This window comes from Xenopus laevis, chromosome 7S (assembly GCF_017654675.1).
Source record: "Xenopus laevis strain J_2021 chromosome 7S, Xenopus_laevis_v10.1, whole genome shotgun sequence".
NCBI lineage: Eukaryota > Metazoa > Chordata > Amphibia > Anura > Pipidae > Xenopus > Xenopus laevis.
This window is the reverse complement of record NC_054384.1, coordinates 92,250,194-92,269,961: the sequence shown is the minus strand read 5'-3', so window position 1 is coordinate 92,269,961 and position 19,768 is coordinate 92,250,194. Positions and strand designations below refer to the sequence as shown.

The 19,768-nt window shown below is 41.0% G+C and overlaps 1 protein-coding gene across 16 annotated transcripts in view; it reads right to left on the bottom strand.

Annotated features, from left to right (window-relative positions):
• Positions 1-19,768, bottom strand: part of cnot3.S (CCR4-NOT transcription complex subunit 3 S homeolog) — a 46,072-nt gene that overhangs the window by 5,209 nt on the left and 21,095 nt on the right. For 7 of the 16 annotated variants that reach the window (XM_018226956.2, XM_018226958.2, XM_018226954.2 and 4 more), the window contains 10 exons: positions 18,313-18,380; positions 9,607-9,681; positions 9,429-9,518; positions 9,163-9,291; positions 7,625-7,720; positions 5,653-5,875; positions 4,443-4,585; positions 4,279-4,338; positions 3,434-3,779; positions 1,059-1,164 (listed from right to left, as the gene is read on the bottom strand). In XM_018226956.2, the coding sequence (XP_018082445.1) occupies positions 1,059-1,164; positions 3,434-3,779; positions 4,279-4,338; positions 4,443-4,585; positions 5,653-5,875; positions 7,625-7,720; positions 9,163-9,291; positions 9,429-9,518; positions 9,607-9,681; positions 18,313-18,380 (1,336 nt within the window). 16 annotated transcript variants of the gene reach the window in all.

The following is a 19,768-nucleotide window of genomic DNA, read 5'->3' as shown; positions in this document are numbered from 1 at the left end:
ATCCACAACCAGTAGCTCATGAGCAACATGTTGCTCTCCAACCCCTTGGATGTTGCTCCCAGTTGCCTCAAAGCAGGAGCTTATTTTTGAATTTCAGGCTTGGAGTAAAGTTTTGGTTGAGTACTGCCAAACAGAGCCTCAATGTAGGTTGACAATCCACATAGAGGCTACCAAAGGCCAATCACAGCCCTTATTTGGCACCCCAAGAACATTTTTCATGTGTTGCTCCCTTTATTTCTGAATATTGCTCACGGGTTCAAAAGGTTGGGGTTCCCTGGACTAGAGTCTATAGACTGCTGTGGTAAAAATGAACAGTCATTTCACTATAATGATTCTAGTCATTTGAAAGATTCAGGCGAGTCCTCTGGAACTATCACATACAGAATGTTGAAGGCTACATGACTGACTTCTTTATATGTTTGCTAACCAAAGACAGAAGTAACAAGTAACACAATAGAGAGGCGGCATTTTGAACCCCCAAGGGGTGTTTCACCTTTACGTTAACTTTTAGTATGTTATGGAAAGGCCAAACCGAAAGCAATTTTTCAATTGGTTTTCGTTATTTTTTTAATGTGAATAGTTTTTGAATTATTTGCCTTTTTCTTCTGACTCTTTACAGCTTTCAAACTCACCCCATCTAAAAAACAACCGTTCTTTAAGGGTACATGTTTATTGTTTTTGCTACTTGTTATTACTTGTCTTTCTATCCGGGTCCTCTCCTATTCCAGTCTCTTATTCAAACCAATGAATGGTTGGTAAGGTAATTTGAACCCTAGCAACCAGACTGCTGAAACGAAAACTGGAGAGCTGCTGAATAAAAGGCTAAATAACTCAAAAAAACATTAAAAAAATGAAAATCAATTGCAAATTGTCTCAGAATATTGCTCTTTACATCCTACTAATTCAAAAGTGAAAACCCCTTTAAGTGTCCTACCTAAGCTGGTATGATCATCTTTACCTTTTTGTCATTTTGCACCTATTGCATCCCAAGATTAATGTTATTTTGGATCTGATAGGAGTCGATTTGTGGTGCAATGAAAGAAGCTGGTTGTACTTACGCAGAGCTAGTTGGTGGGTTGTGAATAACAGACTGGCTTGATTGCGTCTGGCTGATATTACTGAGGGGAGATTCAGTGGAGTTTTCTGCTACAACTGAGCTGTAACCTGTGAAGCAGGAAAAGAAGACGTTGATTGGAAGGTTACATTTTCCTCTGTGATTAGAGAGAAAGCGCCTGCTGCAAACCCCAGCAAAAACACCCGCAGAATTGTGCTGCTCGTTAAGCCGACTATTTCAACCTGACAGAAGAAGGTGTGGCCAGTAAAAAGCAAATGGCCAGTAAAAATCTAATGCTATTCAGACTGATCTCCTGCAAAAATACACTGCCCAAAACTGTTTTCTGAAAATAGCAATAGCCAAAACTTTCACAACCTGCTATTTCTGATATTACTTGTACGCAAAACCATTCCATTGATGTAAAATCAGCTTTAAATTAAGTGTTGACAGTTGTTTACCTTTACATTAACTTTTAAAATGTTACAGTATGTCTCATTTTTTTTTTTTAAAAAAAAACAACTTTTCGATCACTTATAATACATGCTTAGTGTTTTTGAATTATATGTCATACTTTTCTGCCGCTTTACAGCTTTTAAATGGGGGTCCATTGAGCTCAGCAGCAAAAAACTATTGCTCTGTGAGGCTTTACATTTTTACTTTTTATTATTTATCTTATTCTTTATGTCTTCCAGTCTCTCATTAAAACCACTGCCTGGTTGCTAGGATAAACTGGACCCTAGTAACACAGCTGCAGAAATTGCAAACTAGAGAGCTGCTAAATAAAAAGCTTCATAATTCAAGAACCACAAAAAAAGGAAGACATATTGCAAACTGGTCATGCGAAATGGCAATTTAAAGCTGAACTATGTCTTTCTGTACTTAAAGGAGAAGGAAACTCCCAGGGCGCTAAACCCCTCCCCCCCTCCCCTGTGCTGCCCCCCCTCCCTCCTCCCCCCTGGGCAAATGCCCCTAACTTTTTACTCACCCCTCTGCGCAGGTCCTGTCCACGGAGTTCGCAGTCGCCATCTTCTCCCACGCGCGTCTTCTTCCTGCTCTGACCGGCGTCTTCTGGCGCATGCGCAGTAGGAACAGGTACCGGTACGGCTCTACTGTGCATGCGCCGAATGTCACGAAGTGAAATCGGAAAACTTCGTGACATTCGGCGCATGCGCAGTAGAGCCGTACCGGTACCTGTTCCTACTGCGCATGCGCCAGAAGACGCCGGTCAGAGCAGGAAGAAGACGCGCGTGGGAGAAGATGGCGACTGCGAACTCCGTGGACAGGACCTGCGCAGAGGGGTGAGTAAAAAGTTAGGGGCATTTGCCCAGGGGGACAGGTAGGCCAGGGGGGAGGAGGGAGGGGGGGCAGCACAGGGGAGGGGGGGAGGGGTTTAGCGCACTGGGGGTTTCCTTCTCCTTTAAGGCTACAATGAATATGCACTTCTAACACTGAGAAACACCAACTATAATGTCACTCATCAGAAAAAATACAACTGGAATCCATAACTTTGCACCAGTGTAGTAACCCATAGCAACCAAACATTTGCCATTACTTCTATAACTACACTTATCTGATTATGTTACACTAAGCCTATGCAACTGTTAGGGATGCACCGAATCCACTATTTTGGATTCAGCAGAACCCTGAATCCTTTGTGAAAGATTCGGCCGAATACTGAACCGAATCAGATTTTGCATATGCAAATTAGGGGTGGGAAGGGGAAAACATCTTAGACGTCCTTGTTTTGTGACAAAAAGTCACGCGATTTCCCTCCCTGCCCCTAATTTGCATATGCAAATTAGGATTCAGATTCGGTTCGGCCATGAAGAAGGATTAATGCCGAATTGTGCTGAAAGAGGCTGAATCCTGAACCGAATCCTGGATTCGGTGCATCCCTTGCAACTGTACAGTATTACGCCTCTAGAGGCATGCAGTTTCATATACTGTATCTAAAAGGCACCAAAACATGACCAGTTACTGGGTGTAAATTTAAACTTTCTTGACAATCCATGACTGGGCTCATTCAGGTACCCATTCTACTCGGTGGAAAATCCCTTTAGATAAACAACATTCAGGCAACCCTCTGCATGGTTCACTAGCCAAAGATAAAATCTGTGGTCTAAAATTTGGTTAAGACCCCTTACTTGAAGTTAAAAATACACTTTACAGGAAAACATTGAACTATAGGTGATATATAGGAAGCAATGCTTAAAAGATCACCCTAAATGCCTACAAGCTGCAACTGCAGTCCAACATTGGCCCCTTCCACGGCCTGCTGCAGAGGGTAAACCTGATATAAAAAAACCTCTGGCATGGTGTAAACATCAATAATGCATAGAACAAGCAATACGTAAAATATACATTGCTGCAAGGACTTACTGGTGGCTCCATTTTGCTTGCTTGTATTTTGCTGGGCACTGGGCGGCCTAGGCTGAGAAGTGTTTGTATTTGATGATGGGGGAGCCACTGCTTGTGCATAAGGTGTTGGCGTGCCAGATGTGTGTCCAGAAGCCGGGTTATTTTTGCTGTTGCTGCTGCTGCTGCTGCTGCTACTGCTGTTCGTGCTACTGCTGCTGGATACTGCCCCGTTGCTGTTCGCACCTGGCCCATTTCCAAGTGATGAGGATGTACTGGAATTGCTTCCTATTTGGTAACTTGGTGTCACTGCAGGGGACTGTGGATGATGATTGTTATGGACACTTTTTGAACCGTTCTTTGCTGGTGACTTTAAATCAAACAAAAAACCCACAAACATTAACAGAGGCTATGATTCTAGAGGTTGCATCTATTGCTTTTATCAACTAGACAGATATTTGTCTTAACATAGTATTTATTTTTACCTTTCTGTACTCTGCAGTAGACAACACACACCAGAGGGGATTGGGGCAGGTTGTTTATTAAAGCTAAATGCTAATAAAGGCCAAGCAAACCACAGTACATTACTGTAATACCCCCCGTCTAAGTGTGAGTTGTCCAAGTCGGGTGTATGTAACTCGAGGACTCCCTGTATATAGTTAACTGTACCAGGAATGGCTAACATCACTGGAAAATTGCTTACATTTTCTACCAGCCGACAACAATTTATATTTCCTTCAAGAATTTCCCTTAAAGAGGTTCAATAGTCCCTTATGGTAATGGATTTGTAAAATCAAAATGAAGCTGCTTTGCACTTTTGGACTAAGAGTAAGTACCAACAATTGGACCAACAATGTCACAAAACTCACCTGACTTACTTCACTGTCAGTAGATCGACCCCGGATTTTTTTGTCATCCTCAGAGTTTTCCTGAAGGAAAAAAAAAAAACATACATTAAGCCCATAAGTTTACCAAAACGACATTGACTTCCACTGAAGTCACCATCATAGCACTGGATGCGTCTCTGACTTACAGCACTTACGGTGGTGCATGTGGCAGGACTAGGTGGAATAGGAGAACTAGAGGTGGTGGAGGTGGGAGTGCTGCTAGACTGATTAAAGATCTCATCCTCCATGTGACTTTGACCTGGTGGGGAAGCAGCTACCCCCGTCTGTGCTAAAAAGAGAAAGAAAGTATAGATAAGGATACAAGGAAAAAAATTACAGAATATTAAAAACACATGTACTAGCACTAATCCTAAAAACAATGTATTACATATGTTTCAAAAAGCCCACGTGAAATACAAGACAGCCCGTACAGGTGCAAGGTTGTGAAATCAGGAAGGGGGTAACTCTGGAGCAAACAGACACACATATATAGCAAAGTCCAAAGCCTTTCTCAATCAGCAGCCCTGAAGAAAGAAGCATGTCAAGCAGGTACAAGTACATGTCAGTAATAATGCTGCAAAAATAAATAGGCCTCATTTTTCATTCATTGGCAACACAAGTAAACCCAGTTTGCCCCTAATCTATACAGCTCTTGCACTGAAGACACAACTTTATACTCACTTTGGTGACAGCATAAAGAGTGTCTGAATATGCAATGCTTGCTATAAATTGTGTGTCATTCAGAAGCACAAGTCTATACTACCTACCTATACTTACTGCCTGTCAAGTAAAGAACTGAGCTCTGCACCTTGTACCAGATTTTTAATATGCAATATTAATACAGCGCTAAGATTTTTCACCCCTTAGTGCCCTTGTACTTACATCCAGGGTTATAAGAAGCAAAGCCTCAACTTTTTTGGGGGCAACTGATAAGCAACCTTTAGGGCATTGGCACACGCTAAAATTCGGGGAGATTTAGTCAGCCAGCAACAAATCTCCTCTTCTTCTGGCGACTAATCTCCCCGAAAAGCATTCCCGCCGGCTAAATTGCCGGCGGGATGTCACCCGTAGCACTTTGTTTTCTGAAGTCGCCCAAAGTTGCCTCACAAGGAAACTTTGGGCGACTTCGGAAAATAAAGCACTCCAAGTGCCATCCCACCAGCGATTTACATTTTAGGCAGCGGGAAGTCTATTTGGGGAGATTAGTCACCCGAAGAGGCGATTTGTCGCTAGGCGACTAAATCTCCCCGAATCTTAGCGTGTCACCAACCTAACACATCATCGAAGGTTCCTGAACAACAGTATACATTTAAGAAAAAGTCAGACTGCGAATTATTTTGTTTAAGAACTACTTACGAATGTCGTCTAAATCAAGGTCATCGTACAAAAACTCATTCTCCTCAAAGTCTGGATCCTGTGAGGAGTCCACGTAATACTCTACATCATCCTTAATCTTGCGAATGGAATCGACGTCAATGGAGTCATTGTCCAACATTCGCAGAATTGTTTCCAGCATTCGGATGTGGTACCTGTGTTTCTCTATGTGCCGTTTCAGTCCTTCGATCCTGTCTTGCTTCTGCTAACATGAGCACCAGAAGTGCCCCAAAAACAAGTGAATAAAAGCACGACACAGCAGGCAAAGGTATTATCAGGGTGTTCTGCACCCAATTTATAATCACTGACATTTTTGCAATGACAACTGTAACAAGGGTTCATTTACAAGTAAGTGTAACTCTTTGTAGTTACCATAAATATGAGATGTTGGCTTATAGTGTCTGCACCCAACACATCACTGAATGATAGCTACACTTTAATGCATTACCAATCGGTGTCCTGCTAAATATAGCTCAATACAGTGGCCATCCATATGTCAATACCTTTAAAGGAATTGTTCAGTGTAAAGATAAAAACTGGGTAAACAGATAGGCTGTGCAAAATACTAAATGTTTTCAATATAGTGAGTTGGCCAGAAATATAATCTATAAAGGCTGGAGTGACTGGATGTGCAACATAATAGCCAGAACACTACTTCCTGCTTTGCAGCTCTCTTGGTTTCCACTGATTAGTTACCAGGCAGTAACCAATCAGTGACTTAAGGGAGGACATATGGGTCATAACTGTTTGCTTTTGAATCTAACCTGAATGCTATGGGTCAATTGCAAACTCACTGAACAGTTATGTCCCATGTGACCCCCCTTATAGTCGCCGACTAGAGAGTCGAAAAGCAGGAAGTTGGGTTCTGTTTGACATCCGCTAATTCCAGCCTTTATACATTACATTTTTGGCTAACTATATTAGAAACATTTTTTATTTTGCACATACTATCTATTTACCCAGTTTTTATTTTTACACTGAACTGTTCCTTTAATGCAAAACACTAATTATTATTTATTTGTGGGGGGTGGGGGGCTACAATGTTCTTTCCCTTGTCACCTAAATTCTTTTAAGTGTTACTCAACTCTTTTTGATCATGCCTCCCCATTAAACAACCTTCTATTCTGCTCACCTTTCCTACAGTATCACTCTCTTGGCTACAAATTACCAGCCCATTGCTACTTTCTTTCTCCTGGCTATGCATATTATCAATGCCACTTATCCAAGTCAGGCTTCTCTGTAATACCATTGCACTCTTCAACAGTGTAGATTTATTCCTATTAATTCAGGGCACTTTAAACCTTTTAAATACCATTTTAAAAAAACAGAAGGTAATTTAGCTTTGTTCAATTTACAAGTCCTCTTATACCGATTCCTCCATACAAGCTGCACACAGGATCAGCATGCTTGATTTTTGCAAAACTTGTGCGACTCCCTTCTTTCTCCACTCGCTCCTCACAATTTGCCAGATCTCTGCATTCCCTCCAGTCCTCCATCAAATGCCTAATATCTGTCTTTCAACCCATTGCCTCATCTCACCCCACCTATTCTTCCTTTCCTCACAAATATACATTCTTTTTGTACTGATCTTTCGCTATCAGTATCACCTCTCTCTGCATTCTTCAAATGCCACATTCTCCTTTGCTGCTGCTTCTGACACAAATGCCACCTTCTCATCCCAACGTCAACATATGTTCTGCTATACTGTAACATTTCTTAGTATGCTTTGCTACGGTCCTACCATATGCATAAAATACATAAGTAAAAATACATATACCTGAAAACAAAGCTTATTAGTGTAATATTGAGCATAGCACATCACACAACGACAGATTTCTTGAGATTAAACAGTAGGCAAAGTGTAGGTTCAGCACAAGCCTTATTCATCAACTCATGTTGAACTAGGAGTGAACAAAGTTGTGAAATATCTGAATATGTGAAAGTTTAAACTTACATCCTTATCTCCTTTCTTTTTCCTTGTTTGTACCGACAACGATTCCACTTCACTTTCAAACTGATCCACTCCCATGTTTAAGGCGTCTATCGTGTTCTGTGAGGATAGATAAAATATTTTATAGACAGTTTGCTGCTCATTATTAATTTAGTTCACCACCACCCCCAAACCACAACATATTATTATCACCAGAATATTATAACACAATACAAGTGTCTGGTATAATACACAAACCTTATGCTAGAATAAGTGCATCAGCAACTTTATCCATAAAACACAACAGGTAGATTAAATGTTACGTCCTTCCTGTAAAATACCCGAAATACATGGATATTTCAGAGACAATACCTTAGAACAACATAGCTGAATAATAGGGATAACAATATTTTTTTTTTGTTTTTAAAGCCCACACCATCGCTACTAGGCCACCCGCACTGGGAGGGAGCTTCCAGTTCGAGCAGCCATGTTGGGTCACATGCATGCGCATAATGAGCGAATGCCGCAACTTGCTCATGATGCGCATGCCTGCTACGTCAGAAGCACGTTATGTGCTTGAGCTCTGATTGACATTGGTCGCTGCAAGTGTCCTAGTGCTTGCGGGGGCAATATAAAAAAACAAACACCCTACTGTTTCCCCAACCAGAGTAGCTGGGGATACTATATTTGGCAAAATAAATGTTTTACATACAGTTAGCCAAAAATGTAATGTTTAAAGGCTGGAGTGACTGGATGTCTAACATAGTAGCCAGAACTCTACTTCCTGGTTTGGTTTCCACTGATTGGCTACCAGGCAGTGACCAATCAGTGACTTGAGGGGGGGGGCACATGGGTCATAACCGTTTCCTTTGAATCTGAGCTGCATGCTTTTGAAAAATTGCAAACTCACTGAACAGTTAAAGTCACTGACTAACTCAGTTGGACAGCTGAAAAGCAGGAAGTAGTGTTCTGTATGTTAGACATCCAGTCACTCCAGCCTTTATACATTACATTTTTGCCTAAGTATATAAGAAACATTTTTTTATTTTGCACAGCCTATTTATCCAGTTTTTATTTTTACACTAAACTCCTTTAAGACTTAAAATGCTTTAATAAGCAAGAAGAACAATGAATGCAGCAATCTGATTGGTTGCTATAGGTAACAGCCCACGGGCAAATTTGCCCAGTGTTGATAAATGAGCCCCAATGTCTTTAAATGTGAACCACTAAGCAACTTTTCAATTGGTCTTCATTATTTTTCTTTTTTTTTTTCTTTTTTTAATTATATGCCTTTTTCTTCAGAATTTTTCCAGCTTTCAAATGGGGGTTCACTGACCCCATCTAAAAAAACAAAAACAAACGTTCTGTTCTACAAATGTATTGTTATTGCGGCTTTTTATTACTTGTCTTTCTATTCAGGCCTCTGCTATTCATATTCCAGTCTCTTATCCAAATCAGTGCATGGATGCTAGGGTAAGCAGCTGAATAAAAAGCTTAATAACTGGAAAACTACAAATAAAAACAAGTTAACTCATAGGTGAATAAACCCTTTAAAAACTTACCGTTAACCACTGGCCAACGTCTTCTTTTTCTTTCTGGGCTGGGTCCACCTTTTGAGCCAGACCTAGTCCTTCCTTGGAGTAGGCTTTTGTCTTTGTTTCTCGTTCCACCACTTTAAACCTTTCCATTTGCTGAAAATGAGAAATAGCTCATGCAATGAGCAGTGTTACAACATCACAACAGATACAACATTAATTATAGCAGCCCTGCAATTCCACTGAATAGAAGCTCCTCGTCTTGTTTATTAAATTTACCAAATGACCCTCACCGTTTCTATTAACTTGCGATTTTCAATAAGCTGCCTTTTGTCTTTGATTTCATTTGATGCTACCCATGTCTTTATTTGGTCCCGCAATCTCTGTACAGAGCAAAAACATAGGAGAGTTGTTAGGTCAAACGGCCCTAAACTTTCAAATTTATAAAAAAAAGTGGATGAGTTCACTTACCTGTAGCTTCTTAATCTCTTTCTTTAAGTCTGCTTCATATTTTTCTTTCTGGTTTGCATTAGCTGCATTGTGAAGCTATAATAAAAAAAAATGCAAGCAGGGTAAGCCTAGAAAATTATATATATTATATATATATGTCCAAATTTGGACCGAAACGTCGGATACTACAGAATGATAAGTGCTGAGTGCTGGTCTGAAGATTTTTGATTATATATATATATATATATATATATATATATATATATATATATATGTGTGTGTGTATATATGTATATATGTATATATATATATATATATATATATATATATATATATATATATATATATATATATATATATATATATATATATATATATATATATATATATATATATATATATATATATATATATATATATATTTATTAACAAACAAGGGAAAGTTGTGCTCACCACTAGTTTTTAAAATCATTAGGCGGGGGTGCAATGAGGGTGTGACCACAAAATACATATAGACAAATACAAGATTCCTCTGCACTCAACCCATTATCAATATATTTAAGACAGAGACATTTTGTGCATTCTGCTACTGAAAAATGCCTTATCCTTTAAACAAAACAGGGATTGTTTGTCCATATATTGCAATATATTTAAGCTGGCCAACTACGTCAAAGTCATCCCATATCTGGCCAGTCCTATGCTCAATTTTCATCTGATTCATTAAGAATTCTATGGTTTAATAATACATTTTATAAAAGGGACGAATACGTTTTACCTGCAACTTACTAGCTGCTTTCAAAGTAAAACTCCCAAACTTGGCTGCCCTTTTATTAGACACCAGTGAGATCACCTGACTATAGTTGGAGAGGGTGGGAGCTACAACATGGAGCTGGTCACTGCTCCTGTAGAACTATAACAAACAAGGGAAAGTTGTTCTCCCTTTTATAAAATGTATAATTAAACCATAGAATTCTTAATGAATCAGATGAAAATTGAGCATAGGACTGGCCAGATATGGGATGACTTTGACGTAGTTGGCCAGCTTAAATATAGCTATATGTAATACTTTAGATTAGACAAGCCTACAGGTGGTATAGAAAGGTTTGTATTTATATTGTTTGTTTTTTTTTCCATAAGGTAAAATATGGCTGATAGCAAAAAATACTAAAAAAAGTCAAAATCATTTACATTTTAGAGTAACTGGCTCATTATTAGAACATTTCATGCACTGACGTAATAAAAAAACAAACAAAAAAAACAAGCAGAAATAAGCAGCACAGATACTGAATCAATTAATACACGTGTGCTCAAGTCTTTAAATGCTGTTATAATGTAACAGGAATATTCGAGCTCTAGCTAGAACACCAGAAAAGAGGTAAAATAATCTAGAACAGGGCCATCCAACTGGTGGCTCACATTCCGGTTGTGTGACCCCCTCCCCCACATGAAAGTCTGCCTGCTGTGATTTCTTATCTTGTGTAAGAGAGATTACCCACCTCAAATTCAGACATTAAGCTACTGCATTGTTCACACATATAACACCCCTATTGCTCATGCCCCTAATGCCCTGTACTGTTCTCCCTCAGACCCAGACTGAAAGTACCCACATTGTTCACACCTCAAACAAACTGATGGAGGAGCACCAGCATTGTGTCGTATTTTATATCTTGTTCCCTGTCTCCTGCTCCATTTTGTCTACCCTACGCTCCCTGTGTGTGCACCATACTCTGCCTGGCCTATGCTCCCTGTGTGCACCATACTCTGCCTGCCCTATGCTCCCTGTGTGTGCCATACTCTGCCTGGCCTATGCTCCCTGTGTGTGCCATACTCTGCCTGGCCTATACTCTGTGTGTGTGCCATACTCTGCCTGCCCTATGCTCCCTGTGTGTGCCATACTCTGCCTGGCCTATACTCTGTGTGTGTGCCATACTCTGCCTGCCCTATGATCTCTGTGTGTGTGCCATACTCTGCCTAACCTTGCTCTCTATGTGTGTGCCATACGCTGCCTGCCCTATGCTCTCTATGTTTGTGCCAAACTCTGCCTGCCCTACTCTGTACCCTGTGAGACGCGAGTCTGGTAAGGTTTGTTTTGGGGATTTGTTAGCAGTTGGAAATTGTTGTTAAGGGCCCCTAAGGTGTTTAATCATGTGCTGGGGGGGGGGTGCAGTGTTATCCACAGGGAAGAACACGGCATATGGATGTAAGAGTATGTTTATGGTATATTTAAGGGCAGGACTTACATTTTTCACTTATCAGTGATGAGCGACATCCATGCAATGAGCGCCAACCATTTGTTTTTTGGTGTGCTACTACCATTAATGTGGACATGGTCTTAAAAGTTCTTGGGATAACATGGGCATGGTTTAAATGAGTGCATGGTTAACCCTGGCTTCCATTATCGGCCCTCCACCATGTAGGCCAGAAAAATTCTAGCCCTTGGTACCACAGAAGCTGGACAGAACTGATCTAGAAGACCCACTTGTTTCATCAAACAAGCAGATCTTTACACAATTGGACCACCAACATACTGGGCCAAAAAGTGGTGCTCAAAAGGGGGCTATATGCAGACCAGTCAGGCAAGGACCACATCTACATACCAATGTGGTCCTCATTAAAGAGGATGGATGTCCAGAGAAGCCGTATATAACCCAAAGAACCTGCTGACTCTGCTGGTGAAGAGTCTGCATCTTTTAACGACCAGTGTATTGCCACTTTGTTAAGCACTGTAGGTAATCCTGTTTTCTTAAGGACACTAGAAGATTACAGGGGAAACAGCAGAAGGGGGGATTTGTCTTCTTCTATTGTCCTGCCTACTTGTGATGCTATAGCCAACAGTACCAACAATTCACAGAACTGCCTCATGGAGAGGAGTTTTAAAAATAGAAAAAAATCATTGATACTGCCATGTTACGGATCCCTTATCAAGAATTTGTGTTAAAAGAATTTTACTGTGTAAAAGCATGCATGAGTAACAGACCCCCCCCCTGTAAATACATATTCTGTCCAAAGCAAAACTACCTTGTACAACATTACAAGCACATGAAAACAAGTGGAAAGATATAGGAAATGGGGAACCTGTTGTGGCTTGTTCGAAGACAGATTTATGTGAAAAACCAGAGGATTGACTAGCTCATATGCCTGCATCTGACCAGCTTTCATGACCCTGAACTAGGAGTAGGTACGTGTATCTTTTGCCTACCCCTAATTCTGGCCATGGACACGTCTCTCGTGTCTTGTTTGGGACTGAACTTAAACAAGAAATATACTAAAAACATATCAGTGGAAAAGAAAACAGATTTAATTTCCAGCGATGTATCACCAATAACTTATCACCTAATATCAAACGCAATAGCCTGGTCACAAAAGACAACTTATTTAATGTGGAGTATTCAGTCATTCCGCCACAGTACCAAGTACATCTAGCAAAAATGTTTTCACCCAAATCTCACCATAATTGACTTTCAAGTTGTAATTTCCCCCAATTTCACCATAAATGGACTTCAGACTGAGTAGCCCTGCTGCTGCTCCAGACCCCTCAATATGGACCAACCACACAGTTTAGAAACCACTGCATTAAGGCAATAATGAAAACAGTTAAACAGAACCTTACATTAATAACAGAAGCCACCACCTACCACAGGCTATGCTTTTAAAGGGCACCTATCACACCCAAAATCAAACACATTAACAATCTGACCAGTACAATATAAACACGTTTAATCAAACTACATATATTTTTTTTTTTTAAAAAAAAACTGCAGGTTTTAAAAAATCCCTTACTTTGTCAAATGGGTTCTTTCACTGAGGGAGGCCATACCGAGACTATAACAGAGACTGTAATATACAAATTTCAGGAGCATGCTCAGATTGTAACACTGCTTTGAGTATTCTACCCAGAATGCCTTGTTTTAGTAAACTCCTCCACTAGAAGTATCAGGAGATTTCCCTATCTTGTCCCCTGCTGGTGATGTTATTATGCAAATGAAGGGCACACACTAACTTCCAGCAGGGGGCAGCACTACTGAACAGCAGCTAACACACAGGTTTGGCTGATTTGAAAATAGCTTAGAAGGAATTTCAACTGAGCATGTGCGAGATTTCAGAGCTGCAGTTGGCTGGGAAGATATAGGTAGGAGGAGCCAGTGAAATCCAAGATGGCTGCCTCAGCTAGAACTGCAGTGGAGATAGGGGAGATCTTGCAGAAGGAATAGTGAGCTGATCATTTACATTATACAAACAATTCTAACTGTTTTAAAAATCAGATTTCTTGAACTTTCACATAGTGTATTTACTTGATTTTAGTTATGATTGGTGCCCTTTAAGTGCTTACAACCCAGACTTACTTTCCGGGCTCCATTTCTTACTAAACCAACAGAAATAATTACAGAATTAATCCTGCCGCCCTAGGCCCGGGCCTAGGTGGCCTTTCCACAAATCCAGGCCTTACCTGAGCTCACTGCTAACATGTGAATTCAGAGGATATTTTATCATAATAATCTACAGCCCCTCCATCTCTTCCCATCTGAAGGAACAAGGAATTTAGCAGATAAAAGGATTTTTTTTTTATACTCACCGTTAAATGTTTCTCTGTAGTCAGAAGGGGACATGGAACAAAGGGGTCTGCATCCGCCAGGAGACTTGGTAATAAATAAAAAGTGGGTGTGTGTCCGGTATGGCTTAACCCCGCACACTGTATATTACTATCAGTTTGTCCCAAAGATCCTTAACAGAATAACATATTTATGACACTCAACAGGCAGAACCGGTGAACCAAGAACTATTCTGAACTGGACCAACCGGGTCAACAGCTCGTCCGATGGGCGTGAAGCCCTGTGTCCCCCTTTTGACAACAGAGAAAGAGATTTATCGGTGAGTATCAAAAAAATCCTGTTTTCTCTGTCGTCTAAGGGGGACACAAGGAATGAAGGGGACTTAGAGAATTGAACAACTTATTAAAAAAAACCCTACCCCCCTACAATACATTGACCCCCTCCTTCCCCCCAGCCTAGCTGTTACCCCGGATAAATTTCCCTAACTTTTCACTTACCCCTCGGTGCAGATTGAAGGCATCAGAGTTCACGGCAGCTATGTTCTTCTTCTTTGGGTCTCCTCCTGGTGCTTCAGCAATTTCTGTGACTTTCGGCACATGCGCAGTTGTCAAAAACCGAAGACTGCTCCAACTGCATATGCGCCAATACGGCACTTACTTCCTGACGAAGATGGCTGCCGTGAACTCCGATGCCCTGTATTTGCACCAAGGGATAAGTAAAAAGTTAGGGGCATTTACCCAAGGTAGCAGCTAGGCTGGGGAGGAGGATCTATGTAGGGTGGGGTTAAATCCTCCTTTAACAATGCAGTTCCAAAACAGCAGGGTGGGAATGTGCTCAATTTTGTTTCTCTATTTTAATACTGATTGCAACAGCTTGCGTCCGAAGGAAGCCTTGGATGAAGAATATGCATCAATTCTGCAAAATTTGTTGAAGGTGTGGCTTGATGACCAGGTAGCCGCTCTGTAGATCTGCTCCATTGAAGCACAGTTACGCCATGCCCAGGAGGCTCCCATTGCCCTTATGGAGTGAGTCCAGATTCCTTCTGGTGGAGTCTTGCCTTTGGAAAGGTAGGCTTGCCTGATTGTATCTCTGATCCACTGAGCAATGGATGTCTTTGACGCCGCCTGTCCCCTGCATGGTGCCGAACGAATCACGAACAGAGTTGGAGACCGGCGGAAGGGTCTTGATTGTTCTAGGTACCATTGAAGTGCTCTGACTACATCCAGTTTATGCAATCGACGTTCCTCGTCATTCTTAGGATCCGGACACAGATAGGGCACTATGATCTCCTGATTTACATGAAAAGAGGAGACTACTTTAATCAGAATGATAGGACTGTATGCAGTACCACTTTGTCCTTGTGGAATATAAGCAACCAAGGTTCACAGGATAGAGCATTCAGCTCCGACACCCTTCTGGTTGATGAGAACGTCATTAAAAATAAAACGAAAAGCTCAGGAAAAGAGACGGCACTTCTGAAAATTGGGATTTACTGGGGTTCCTGCAAGTAAACCTAAGGTTTACTTGCAGGAACCCCAATAAATCCCAATTTTCAGAAGTGCCATCTCTTTTCCTGAGCTTTTCGTTGAATTCACAGTGGGGACACTGTTGGACTGTGCACCTGAATCGAGGGGGGAACGGTGAGCTGTGCGGTCCTTATCTCTTTTTCTCGTCATTAAAAATACCAACATCCAGGTGAGCCACTTGTCCAAAATTGAACTCAATGGTTGGAACAGTGAGTCAAGTAAGGCCTCAAGCAGCAATTGAGATCCCACGCTGCCATCGTTGGATCGATCGGTTGGATTATGTGCGTAATCCCCTGAAGGAAGGTGTGTTTTATGTTTTCAGTCGCCAAATTTTATTGTAGAAGGACCAAAAGTGCAGATACTTGAACGAATCTTGGTACCTTTAAGTTAATTTTGGATGCCATCAGATCAATTTGTGGCTATCCTCAGTGATTCACGAGATCCGCGAATACCTCCGGATAAAGTTACCATTCCCCTTGATCCAGCTGGTTTCGACTGAGAAAATCCACCTTAGTGTTGGAAACTCCCAGGATATGCATGGCGGATATCCTTACTAATTTGTATTCCACCCAGCTGAGAATTTGTGTGGCTTCCCTTATCGTCGCCTTGCTGCGGGTTCCTCTTTGATGATTTATGTAGGTCACTGGTGGCGTTGTCTGGTCTTGTCCAGTGGGACAGGGCTAACTTTACAGCTCTTAAATCGATAATATTTATTGGCAGTCTGGACTCCTCTGTAGACCACTGACCCTGAGCCAAACGATTGTCCCATGTTGCCTCCAGCCCTGAAGACTGGCATCCGTTGCTATCAAAAGCCAATCCAAATTCACCTAGGATTGTCCCTTGGCTAGGTTGTCTGGTTGTAACCACCACTTGAGTGCTTCCTTTGTCGATTGGGTCAGGGAGAGTAGACGGGATAATGATCCCCCTTTCCACGTAGCTAGTATGTTGGCTTGAAGAGGTCGTAGGTGTTTCTGTGCAAATGGTACCGCCTCGATGGCAGAAACCATTAGTCCTAGCACCTGCACAGCCTTGTGGAAAGTTGACCTCTGGTTGGAAAGTAGTGACTGAACCTGCTGCTTGATCTTGTTCTGCTTGTCCAGCGGTAGGCAGACTATTTCCGTGACCATGTTGAACTCAAGACCTAAAAAGGTAATCTGGTAGCTGGGGCATAGGGTTGGATTTTGACCAGTTTATGGTCCAGCTGAAACGAGAAGTTCGGTCGTCTGGTTTATATTGTCTGTGGCTTTCTCTACTGACTTGGCCTTTATAAGCAGGTCGTCCAGATAGGGTGTCACAGAGATCCCCTGTAATAGCAAGGTTGCTGCTCTCACAGCCATTAGTTTGTTAAACACCCTGGGTGCTGATGATAGACCGATGGGTAACGCCACAAACTGGTAGTGTTGGTTTGTGAAGGCAAATGGCAGGAAGCGGTGGTAAGGTGGCCATATTGGTAGGTGGAGATATGTGTCCTGGATATCTAGTGACATCATTAATTGCCCTTGCTCCATTTCTAATCACTGACAGTAAGGTTTCCATTTTGAAACGGACGGAATTACCATTATAAGTTGTTTGAGGTGGAGTACCGGCCTGAAGGAACAGTCCTTCCTCTGGACTATGAACAAGTTGGAGAAAAACCCGGAGAATCTCTCCGCCCGTTGATGGTAAGATACAGTGTGCGGGGTTAAGCCATATCGGGCACACCCCTTTTTAATTATTACCAAGTGTCCTGCCTCCTGGAGGATGGAGTTTAACCCCTTTGTTCCCTGTGTCCCCCTTAGACTACAGAGAAAATACCCTTCCAAACCAAAAGTTGACATAGCTAATGAGAGGCTGCCCAAATACATTAGCGGCAGAGTGGAGTCCTTCGCTTGCTTTCTATGTCTCTATAGAGTCAGCTGTATAATGCCAACAGCTATAGGACTCACTGGCTCTAGTGAGTATTACCCCCCTACTTTATTTTTTATTTTACGCTATCCTTTATTTTTGTTCTTCACTCTTTCCTTCCTACTATGGTTTGTAAAAACCTTCAGCATTGTTACTTGGGATAATGGTAATAAAATCCATGACACCCAAATGTGTGGAGGCAGGTCTTAAAGGAACATTAACACCAAAAAAAGAAAGTGTCCTAAAGTAATGAAAATATAATGTACTGTCGCGCTATACTGGAAAACTGGTGCTTCAAAAACACAACTAAAATTTATATAAACAAGCTGCTGTGTAGCCATGAGGGCAGCCATTCAAATCTGAAAAAGGAGAAAAGGCACAAGCAGATAACAGATAAGCTCTGTAGTATACAATTGTATTCTTCAGAAGTTATCGTTTATCCATTGTATATTCTGTGCTTGAATGACGGCCTCCCATGGATACACAGCAGCTTGTCATATAAACAAAAGCTGTGTTTCTGAAACAAATACACCAGTTTTACCAGTGCAGGGTAGCCATTCTTTTAAGAGACTTTCAGTTTTTGGTATTACGGTTCCTTTAAGACCTACCAACATGGATAGCAGAGCAACAACCCATAAAGGCCTTCAGACACACAGTTTCAGCATTACTCGTGTAAAGTAACTGCTCAACCTGGGAAACTTTTATAAAAACAAAAAAAATCATACAGCATGTCAGGAAAATAGTCCTACACAGATAATATATCTTACCTTTTGCCAGATGTCTTCAAACTGCTCCACGCCTTCAGAAACCTTTTTCAAACACCGATCAATCTCGCCTGCAAAAATTAAAATAAATGAACACGTGTCTTGCTGTAGACAGCAGCACAGAGCATGTGCAGGGAATCATCAGAAAAGGAGATGGGGAGCTACTTCGGAGACACAGATTTTCCCTGCTAAAGGGTTGTGTTTACCATGGCACAGAACCTTAAAACATAACATGCAGCATGTCTACCCTAGTTCTGTGTTAAAAAAAACAAAAAAAAACCACCAAACATGCAGCAAGATTTAACACACGGATTTGCTGATCAAGTGACCTCAAAGCAAGGGACAACTGAAGACAGCAAGATAATACAGCTGTCAATTGCGTTTAGATTTGCATATGCAAATTAATGCTCAGATTCTATTCAGCATACAGCTGCATTGAAAAAAACCCTAATTGCTGATCACATTTCCTAAAATATAAATCCTTCCTAAATTTTTATATAGTCTGAGTAACAACTGAAAAATGACAGATATCTGCACTTACAACATGTGTACAAGATGTTCCTAACGACGCCTGCCGTGTTAATTATATGTCTGGCTTTATGATACAACTTTTGGGAGGTAATGCAATCAGCTGTCTTTTTACCCAACTAATCAGAACTGAACTATGCCAAATTTAATGCAAATAGAACATTGTCAAAAAATCTCATAACAGGGTAACAGAAAAGAAAGCATGCAACAATAATTAACGTACTGATGAGAATGAGGTATAAACTCTGAAACAGATGCAGAATATGTCCATAATAACATTGCTATCTGAAGCTTTTACGATTTGGAGAAGCTTAAAAACAATGGTATTAAGAAAATAAGCGTCAGCCGTCAGTTTCTGCCTCTCTAGACTTGCAAACAGTACTGGCTTTCCCCTTTGCCTGCTTCAGCTCCCACACCTCTATGTTTGCTGGCTGAGGGAACCAATCAATCACAACCCACATACCCCATTCACTAGATTAGCCCCTTGGTAATTGCTTCCTTCACTCAACTTTGACGCATAGCAGCATTATTTAATATATGCCATTGTTAAAAGCACAACATTTTAATAATGAGCACATATGTACATTTGTACACAAAAGTGAATGCATATGCGGACTGATTTGTATGCATATGTCACACGGCCAATCACAGCAAAGTAAAGGAGAAAGTTAAGACAGCCATAACTACTGCCTGTCCCTGCAGGACCAAAGTCTTTACAACCAAGGCATTTGCTGAGCTTACACATTTTTAACTAAATGCTTTTTCTTCAGAGACATATTAAAGCTCCATTAAACCAAACATTATATTTTTAAGACATCTTTAGAATACTACTTAAAGTGCAAGAAAAGCACCATGGCATTCCAGAGACAACTGCGTGTAAATGGTTTTACTAAAAATGTTGGATTAGTTCAACTCTGCATTCCATGTTGGA